At 60.5% G+C, this 10,089-nt stretch overlaps 2 protein-coding genes across 2 annotated transcripts; one reads left to right on the forward strand and one right to left on the reverse strand.

Annotated features, from left to right (window-relative positions):
• Positions 1-413: 413 nt before the first annotated feature.
• K437DRAFT_271306 (Pkinase-domain-containing protein) lies at positions 414-7,467 on the forward strand (the record flags this gene model as incomplete). The annotated part of the gene is made up of 4 exons (XM_013384379.1): positions 414-2,657; positions 2,771-3,215; positions 3,289-7,160; positions 7,243-7,467. The coding sequence occupies 4 exons, from the start codon at positions 414-416 to the stop codon at positions 7,465-7,467; spliced, it is 6,786 nt and encodes a 2,261-aa protein (XP_013239833.1).
• A 775-nt stretch (positions 7,468-8,242) lies between these two features.
• Positions 8,243-8,518, reverse strand: K437DRAFT_210962 (uncharacterized protein; the record flags this gene model as incomplete). Its single annotated transcript, XM_013384380.1, has 1 exon — positions 8,243-8,518. A coding segment is annotated over one exon (276 nt), but the record flags the coding sequence as incomplete, so codon positions are not given.
• Positions 8,519-10,089: the final 1,571 nt, after the last annotated feature.

Genomic DNA, 10,089 nt, shown 5'->3' on the forward strand with positions numbered 1-10,089 from the left:
AGAGAGACAGCAAACGCGAGCAAGCCGTGTAGCTGTTGTCCCATGCACTGTGTGACAGACAGCCCGACAAGGCTGTTGAAAGAGAGCAGGTAGAAGAAGGAAGACAAACAGCTGCGGGTATCTTCTGCGCCCATCATGAGCCGATGCTCGCACAGATGACGGTCACGCTGCTGGAGATGAAGGACGCCTCGATCATCTGCTACCATTGATGCTCGAAGTCGCCTCACGCGTCCCCCTTCCCCGCTGTGGTCACGCTCTCACCATCCTGGCGCAGGCTTCGTCTCCCAGCCTAGCAGGCACCGGCGTCGCTACCCCACACGTCTGGTGAAGACCGGACGACGGGGTGCAGAGGCGCGGAAGCTATACGTCGTGGATAGCGTACCAGTACGCGGAGGACGTCCGAACGTGATACAATGTCGGCATCCGCGACGGCATGCCCTATGGCTGCCTCGCTGACTGATGACGGCATGGCACTGTCACCGAATGTACCTCCAGGAGCCGCAGGTGTCAGTGCCAGCGCGAGCGCCAACGAGCATCCACTTCGCCCCATCTCGCCCATCTCGCCAGCTACCTCAATAGGAGGGGCACAACCAAGTGGATCACCAGCAAGAGCGCTGGGCGATTCTTCCTCAATGACAGACTATAGCATCCCACAACAACAAACAAGTGGTAGCTTCCCGCTCCAGACCAGTACCAGCAGTGGTGGTGGGAGTGGCATGGGGTCAGGACTTGGACTCGGCTCAGGGGCATCGTCAGGCTCAGGCTCCGCATCAGGAGCAGCCAGAGGGAGACCGCGAGGAGACTCATCCGCCACATCTATGTCCATCGGAAGCGGCAGTGGCAGTGCGACGACATCCCCTGTCCGAGGACCGCGGTCGCTACCCTTGAATCACCTTACATCCTTGATGGGTAGCAACAATGGCGGCGCGGTCGCTGCTGGGAGCGCACCGGGTGCTTCCGACGAAGAACGCAACAGCGGGTGTAGTCCGAGCTCTGCATCATCATCCCGTTCGTTCCCCTTCGCTGCAACTTCAGGTGTGGGACTAGGGAGCCCGCTGCTAGATCAGGCGGATACGGACAAGGCTGCAGCTGGGAATATGGAGCTGCGGACGAATGTGGCAGAGTCAGAAGTGCTCGTAGAGGTTGGGGACAGCTCATCAGCCGCACCGCTATCGGCTTTGTCAACTTCGTCCTCATACTCCTTCCCTGCGCCACTATCACCGCCGGCGATCCCCACCACACCTCCCTCTGCAGCGGATCTGCTCAGCGCGGATCAGAGCATCACACCAAACGCATCAACATGGCATTTGAGCCAGACGCTGCACTCTGCTGATGTGGGCACTACCCCGGATGACGCCGAGGTAAATATTGGCGTTGCGGCAGATGCAAACAGAGTAGGGAAGGGCGTCACCTCGCCCTTCCTCGGCGCGTTGATCCCCACGTTCTCTTTCGCCCAGCCTTCCTCCTCCTCGGACGCGTGGGTCTCTTCGTCTTCTGACACGACGACGGAGATGACGAGGCCAGCAGTGGGAACGGGAGCCTCAAGCGGCGGCTTGTCGGCGCAGCAGCAAAGCCTGGAGCACAGCTATTCACCCACCGGGTACGGCAGCGCTGCGGCATCGTCGCCCTCTGCGTCATCCGCTAGCAGCTCATCCCCGCTCTCGCCAACGTCACTGCCATCCTGTTACCAATCTGTGCACCACCACCACCAGCATCACCACGAACTGTATACGCCAAGCTCGCCGGGCGGGAGCTACTCGCTGTACGCGACGCCGCACGTAGCAGCGTCCTCGTCCGGCGCCGGCGGCCCGGATGGCGCGCCAACTGTCTCGCAGGTGCAAGCCGGCCGCGAGCACCGTGCCGGGTCAGGAGGCACTATTGAGCAACCGACATCGGCCGTCAGTGGCGGGGGCGCCAGCAGTGCTAGCAGCGGCAGCAGCAAGGATAGGCGATCGTCCGGCGCGGCGGGCACGTACTCGACCGTCTCTGGCTTCTTCAACAGTTTCAGACCCAGCAGCCCGCGCAGCATCGTCCCACCTGCTTCCTCATCATCTGTGCCAGTCGCATCGTCGACCTACGAGTTCGCCGGTGCCCCCTCGTTGTCTGCTTCCCTCGAGTTGTCGAGTGCTGGCGCGCGGGAGCGCGAGCAGCGAGAGCGAATGACGAGCGCTGACTTGCCCGTTGGGGCATCAGGAGGGCCAGGCAGTGTGAACGGAGGCGCTAGAGCATCTGCAGAGCCGAATTCGGCCACCAGCAGTGGCAGCGGGGGCGGGGCGGGAACCTCGCATCTGCGCAGGCAGTACGATCCCAATGCCAACCCAACGACTCCCGGTAAGTCTCCGCGGAGACCTGGCAACGTGTTCGATCATGTCGGTACCCTGTTCGGCAAGGGGAAGAAGGACAGGGAGAAGAATGGCAGTACCGGAAGCAACGGCAGCAGCGGCGGCGGCGGCGCGGCTCCCCGTGGTACGCAGATGACGAATCTGCAGCACCAACGCACCGGGAGCAGAAGTAGCGGCACCAGCCCTTCGGGTAGCCAGACCTCCGGGAGGAAGACCTCGACAGGCGGGTTCTTTGCGAGTAATGCGATGAAGAGGAACAGTAACGCGGTGGATGTGCTGGATGAGGATGCTTCAAATTCAGGAACGGATCTTGACGTGAGTCGCCCATCTTTTTTCGAACGTCAACAAACATATACGTTTTCGGGTTTGAGCTGACTGGTCCTTTCGTGCATGTGCATCGCTTTTCCGGCTCGCTCGCTTCCTTGCAGCGACCATCTTCGATCGCGTACTATGCCTCGCCGTCGCTGCTGTCTCAAAGCTCGTCCGGGACCATCTCAGCAGCTGCTTCGCCCCGAGGTAGTCTCGGTCTTGGCCTGCCACAGACCCTCAGCGAGTCAGCTGATTCCATGGCAAGCGAGCGAGAGGGAAACGTAGGTGACAGGGCAGTGAGACCTTCGACCTCGCCAACCGGCGAGAGAAGTTCGCTGGAGAAAATGGAGTACCTCAGCTCACCGGGCGAGTTACGACAGAGATTGAGCGGCTGTAGCTCATCCACTGGATCCAGGTCGAGCTTGGCTAACGCTGCCAAGCGAATCAGCGCGCTGGATCGAGTGCTGATCCAAGTCACCGAGGACAACGAACGCTTTTCCGTCGTTGACGTCTCGGGAATGTGGAGTGCAGAGGCGATCAAGGAGAAGATGATAACTAAGCTCCGTGAGTTTCTCGTGCCTCAATCAAAAGAGTTCGTCACTGCTGGCATGTTGACGAATGGTGATTGCTACTGCAGACTATGACCATGCTGATGTTTCGAACCTGAGGCTGTGCCGCACCGAGATTGGTCGGTCGAGCATTGTAGACGTCTCGATGGACGACGACTCTCTGCTGGCAATGTGCATGCAGGCAGGCGACGACAAGGGCACACTCAAGTTTCTCGTCCAAGCCAACGATGGTGCCAACAGACCCCGGAGCGGCAGCGACCATCAGTCTCAGTCACGCAGACACTCGCGAACTGAGAGCATGTCCTCGCGCGGATCATTCAACGAGCAGAACGATATGTTAGGCAAGGGTTCGACGCTACAGCGTTCCCGCGCTGCGAACGTGCGACGCATCGCCATCGGCAGCGGCAGCGATGAGCAGCGGTCAGCCCCTAGCTCTGCACGCTCCCCGCCCGGCAGTGCGACCAGCGGTGGTCCGTCCATGTCGGACATTACACGAACCGACTCGCCAATGTCCGAGAGGGACTCCAGCGCGACTCGCCAACGCCGTCCGTCGTCAAGTCAAAGAGACCCGCACTCGCAGACATCGTCCTGGCACGAAGGGTCGCAACTAACTCATGACCACAGTCTTCATCCTTCAATTTCTTCGCCGCCCTTCTCGCCACCCTCATTCGGCCGCCGCGCGGAATCGCATTCGGGTGGCATGCACCCGGTTGTGCACCGCGCACCGTCTCAGCCCTCCTTCGAAAGCGCGGTAGACGCGGAGAGCGACTTTGGACATCAGCGTGCGTGCACGGACGGAGTGCATCTACACCCGCAGCAAGGTTTCATGATGCACAATGCAAAGAGCATGGAGGACCTCAGAGGCAGTCCGCAGAACCTGCAGGCCGAACTCTATGGCCAGGGCTCAGAACGAGCAGGCGAACGGTATCCACCCGCATCTGCCTCTCGGCCAGCGGTGCCTCCGCAGCCACCCTCTCTCTTGCGGCAAGGGAGTGGCGATATGCCGATCCGAACTCCCCTCTTTACGCAAGACCCTCGCTACTTCCGGCATCCAGATTCGCTCCGGCCACATACGGCGCATACACCCGGACATCAATACGTCAACGGGCCAAGATACATGGAACGTTCTCCATCCTACAACACCGAACACATGCGAACACCTTCGTTTGGCAATACCCGGCCGGCGACGTCATTCTTTGACCCTCGCATGCAGTTCGCACCGCGTCCACCTATGCCAGCAACGATGGGCTCGCATCCACGGCAGCAAATGAGTGTCTCCCCGAACAACTTATCGTTCAATCAAGGGTGCCCGAACGAATTTGGAGCCCGTGCTCCGCCGTTCCCCAATCGTCCACACACGTATCATGACCAGTACAGGTATGCGCCCACCATTCGTCCGCCGCCACCCAAGCCTTCCCCACAAGGCCGAGAGGACCCGTTCACTGCGGCATACTTTCCCAACACGAGCACCAGGCAGGTCAGCGAGTTCCAGCGGAGTGCGACGCCCTTGGCGCCTGGTCGAACAATACAGGAAACTCTGGTCACCCGAGGGCCGCCTACGCCAGGCTTGCCTCCTGGAAGCCCTTACGCCCAACGGCCCATGCAACATGGAAGCCTTGACCAAGATACACATCCATCGCAGCAGCGCTATGCGCAGCAAGGGCCGTACGTGCATCCACAGCAGCCCCACCCTTTCCACCAGCAGCAGCAGCCACAACAACAACAACGCTATACGCAGCATGGCCAAGCGATGCCACAAGCAGGCATGCAACGCGCACATACCCAGCAACCGTCACACGATCAGCAGGCTGCCATGACGAGGGCACATACCCAACAGCAGCAAGAGCAACAGCAGTTCTCACATTCGCCTGTATTGCACGTAGGTGTGCCTCCGCATAGCTTACCTTCGGTGCCCATCCGGCCGGAGCGTGCGCCCGAGCGAGGACCGCCTCCTCGGCCACTGCCGGGTGCCCAACCCTCGCAAACTACTCTCCAGCGTGTCTCTGATACTCCCTCTGAGCCTCTCTCACATCCGACATCAATGGAGGACACGGCAAGCGCTCCCACCTCTGCCCGCAGTTCTAGCAGCGGTCCGCTCAGCGCTGACTTCTCGAGGGTTAGCGACGGCACCAAGAGGACCTCTTCTTCCACAATGTCTCCTTATTCGCCCATTTCTGGTGACATGGACGACTTGGATCTCATGAAGATCCGTCCCTTGCCGATGCCTCCGGGTGGTTTGGCGTCTTCGACAGAGGGGTCGTCATCCATGTCCAGGCTGGAATCGGCTGGCTCGTCTCGCATCGACAAGTGCGATGAGGAGAGTGACACTTTGAAGGCAGCACTCTGGGCATCCCTTGTTGAGTCGATGAAATCGGGACAACAAGGGCACACTTCGCCGTCAGGGAACTCGAAGGGCGACATTGGAGAGCGGACGGTCAACACAGTCACGTCCTTTCCATCGGACGGATCTACTGCCACTTTCAGCGCCAAAAAATCAGACGAGGACACCAATGGCGGCACGTTCGCCTCCTTCGCCTCTTTTGATGACGATGAGAATGAGACCTCAGGTACTTGGGCGCTTCCACTGAACCCTGACAAAGGCACATTAATCTCTATCGCCAACAATGCAGCTGGTTCGACATCTGAAGCCTCTGACCAGGGCGCCTCTTCGCATCGGCGTCCAGAACTGCGGGTCACAATCGATCCAAAGGGTCCTACCAAGGCTACCAAAACTGCTACTTCTGACCCACCAAGAACTGCATCTCCCTTGTCAATGTTGACTCCGGACGATCTGAACGTCTCTGAACTGTCAACCACAACGAGTATTCAGAGAAAGATATCTTTCGCACGGAGAGACAGCGACTGGGCCTTTAGGCCTCCACAGGAACAGCTTTACGAGTACATCGACGAATTCTTTCCGAAACACGACCTTGACAAGCCTGTCCTGGACAGCAGCACCGTGCCGGAAAGTCCCAGTGGCGAGCTGAGTCCGAAGGAGGAGGCTACGACGGAGTTGGTAATTGGGGCACTACCTCCTGCGCCTTTACCGAGAGCGACGCGGCACAAAAAGTCGATCAGAGTTGTCGCGCAAGACCGCAAGCGTCTACTGGAGAAGGTCGGAGACGTAGAAGCGGAGCCGCAGGTGAAGGAGCAAGCTCAGTCTCTAGCGCGGCGACGCAGCACTCGCCTGTGGGGTGGACAGGTGTTGGAGATGACGCCTGGTACCGAGACCACGGCCTTACAAAGCTCCTCTCAGACGGATAGGCCGCAGTTCAAATGGGTGAAAGGTGAATTGATTGGGAAGGGGACCTACGGAAGAGTCTATCTCGCTCTGAATGCTTCCACGGGAGAGATGCTGGCTGTAAAACAGGTCGAGCTGCCGAGGACTGCCAGTGATCGGGAGGACGCTCGTCAGAAGAGTGTCGTGCAGGCACTCAAGTCGGAGATCGAGACCCTGAAGGACATCGATCACCCGCACATTGTCGCCTACCTCGGCTTCGAGGAAACAACATCGTACCTCAGCATTTTCCTTGAGTATGTTCCCGGTGGATCGGTCGGCAGCTGCCTTCGCAAGCATGGTCAATTCGAGGAGGATACGATCAAGTCATTCCTGCATCAGATTCTCGAGGCTCTTGCCTATCTTCACGGCAAGGGAATCCTACATCGTGACCTCAAGGCGGACAATATATTGGTTGACTTCAACGGCATCTGCAAGATTTCTGATTTTGGCACAGTAAGGCGCAGCGATGACATTTATGGCAACGTCGAGAACATGTCGTTGCAAGGCAGCATCTTCTGGATGGCTCCAGAGGTGGTCAGTCTATCCAAGAAGGGCTACAGCGCCAAGGTCGATATTTGGAGCTTGGGTTGCGTGGTGCTCGAGATGTTCGCTGGGCGAAGGCCATGGTCGGACGAAGAAGCTGTGCAGGCCATGTTCAAAGTGAGTCAATCGCCGCGTGTGAGCATGCTCACGGCAGCAGCAAGCGCTGATGTTTGCCATATTTCTCTTTTTTCGCGCACAGATCGGCGCCCAGCGAAGGCCGCCCCCAATCCCACCCAATGTACGCCTGTCCAAGCTCGCTGCGCACTTCTTGCGCAACTGCTTCGAGATTGACCCGAATCTGCGGCCGACGGCGAGTCGTTTGCTCGAGCACAGATTCCCTTCGGCCTTGCCGGAAGGATGGACGTTTCAGCAGACAGCGCTGTATCGCGCCATTTCGAAGCCACCCCGGAGGACCCAAAAGTAGGCTTTCCCCAGGAGAGACTTGTCATTCGTTTCCGGCCCACCATAGAGGTCACATGACCCCACTTATGTTCGACCTTTGTGTTTTCGTGTGATATGTTTTAGCAGCAAAATAATGATACCCCATTGCTGCTTTGAAATAATGAAGAAGCTAGTGCCAGGCTCGAATACAATTTGTGCTGATGCAGAGCTTGATGCTGCATGGATCTGCTGTGGACCCATGCCCGGAGACGATGCGAGCTTTATTGCAACAATGGCGTGCGCTCCTGCACCAGCTGCACTTTGCGCAGCTGTTCTTCCTGCAAGCTGCTGAACATGCACAGTGGCACGACGGGCGACTGCTGTCCGCTCGCTATCGAGCCAACGTCGTCGTCCTCGTCGTAATGCTGACCCAACGATTGCCTCGATTGGCAAGCGCTTCTCCCCGCGACGTCATGGGAACCACCAATGCCAAGCTTGGACCTACTTCGGCTCCGGGCTAGCGACGAGAGGAGAGGCCCGCCGTGCACGTCGAGCAGGAGTGACTGCGTCATGCTCTGCCGCGGCGGTCCGTGCGCGGAACCGTGCCCATCGATCACGAAGCGCCGGTAGCGCACCACAGGCGAAGCGGGCGAGCCGAGCGAGCCGGAGCGGCTGCGACTTCGGCCAGCGCCTGCGAGGCCGGCGTGGCGGAACATAAGCGAGTCAGACCGTGCTCTACCGCCACTGCTGGTGTTGAGGGTCCTGGCGCTGCTGCGCAGATACGCGATGGGCTCAGGGCCATTACCGCGCCATGCAGCCCACTGTGCGACGATGATCAGGTCGAAGATGAGCGTACCGCCGCTGCCAAGGAGGAATGGCGTGCTCTCGGCGAGGTAAGCGCGCGCGCCGGGTCCGGACGAGCGCGGGTTGACAAGGATGCTGATCGTATACAGCAGGTTGCCCATAAACGCCGACAGGAAGAGTAGGATCGACAGACCCTCGACGGAGCGCCGGCTCAGGTTGACCCAGATCTGCGGCAGGCGTGAAGTCATGTAGAGCACCGTGCAGGTCCATGCGGAGATGCGGCCCAGCACACGCTCAAGCGATGGTGCTGGCGCAGATGGAGAGCCTGTGCCGCCGCCGCCTTCATCGTGACGATGGCAGGTTCCATTGCCCAGTGGCACCGTCGCGTCGGAGGTGGTCTGCGCCTGCAGGGTGGGGAAATAGAGCACCTGCGGATGACGCCACCGCGCCGCGTATCCATCCCACGCAGCATCAGGTGCTGCTGCTGCATGCGACGCGCTTGCGCTGCACGCTGCGCCACAGCCAGGGACGGGAGCGGAGACAGGCGGCTGCAGCATCGATCGCGCTCCACCAACAAAGCGTGCCGGAAAGTGCGACGCGCCACTTGCGGAAGGGCGAGCGTGCGCGTCACGCGCTGCTGCCCGCGGCGCCCTCCACCGCGTCGTCGAGGCGCCCGGCACTGGCGACCGATTGCCGCCAGAGGAGTAGGACGAGGCGCTAATGGAGAAGACGAGACCGCACGCGAGCAAGACCAGGCCAGAGCTACTGCGGCGCTGCAGCGTCTTGCACCCGGCGTGGTGAAGGTGAGCACCATTGCCTGCAATGCTGTTGCTACTGCGCACGGTGGCGCTGCAGCGCGGAGAGCGGCTGCGCGAGGCTGCTACTGCAATCTGCGCCGCGGTCCGCCCGTCGTGCATCTGGCCGGCGAGTATGGCCGTCATGCGGCGCTGGTGCGACGCAGATGCTGCAGCTGCGCGTTCGTCATGCTCCTCCTGCTCCAAGGACGCGGGGCGCGACGAGGACGCAAAAGAAGCGGCCGTGAGCGAGGTTGCGCGCGCCGGCGTGCCCATCGACGGCAATACCGGCGCCGGCGCAATGGGCGTCAGTGTGCCGCCGCTGTCCCCGCTCTCGGAGCCAGACGCGGACGCCGGCGCAGATTCCGCAGATTGAAACGCAGCAGCGATGTAGCTCTCCGCTGCGCGTGACATGTCGCGTCCTCTTCTGTGCTCGTGCTCTCGTTCCTGCCTCCGAGGCAACTTGCTTTGCTTTGCTGCTGCGCTTGCTTCTCGTGACGCCGCCGCCGCGAAATCTTGCGACGCGGACGAGGGCAGCAGGCTGTCGCTGCTATTCCGTTCGTCGTGTCCGGCGTGGGCGGCTGCGGTCCACGGCAAGGCCGCATGCGTAGCCGCACGAGGACGATGACGAGAACGGGCGCCGCCTGCAGGTGCGGGTGCGGTGCGCGCATCCTCATACCACGCAGGGTGAATCTCTGGCCGCCTCCCGCTCACGGTCGCGCTGCGAGTGGAAAATGTGTGATACCGCGGCCGCCTGTTGCCGCTGCCACTCCGCAGGATGCTCGCTGCAAGTGCTTCCACGTCGCGACGCCGGGACTGCGAACGCACGCGCACACTGTGTGGCGGCGGCCCCGTGTCTGCGCCTGTGCGCGCGCGTGCGCGGGAGGCGTAGTAGATGTACTGCGAGAGGATGCAGAGGTCGATGGCGCAAAAGTAGACGGCGATGGCGATTTGGAAGGGGAGCTGGTGCGTGAGGAGGGATCCGATGCTGCAGATGACGGAGAGGGAGACAGAGATAGGGATCAGTGCGGGAGGTGGGGATGCGTGCACACACATACACACCCACA

The sequence above is a fragment of the Tilletiaria anomala genome, assembly GCF_000711695.1.
Source record: "Tilletiaria anomala UBC 951 chromosome Unknown K437scaffold_202, whole genome shotgun sequence".
Classification (NCBI taxonomy): domain Eukaryota; kingdom Fungi; phylum Basidiomycota; class Exobasidiomycetes; order Georgefischeriales; family Tilletiariaceae; genus Tilletiaria; species Tilletiaria anomala.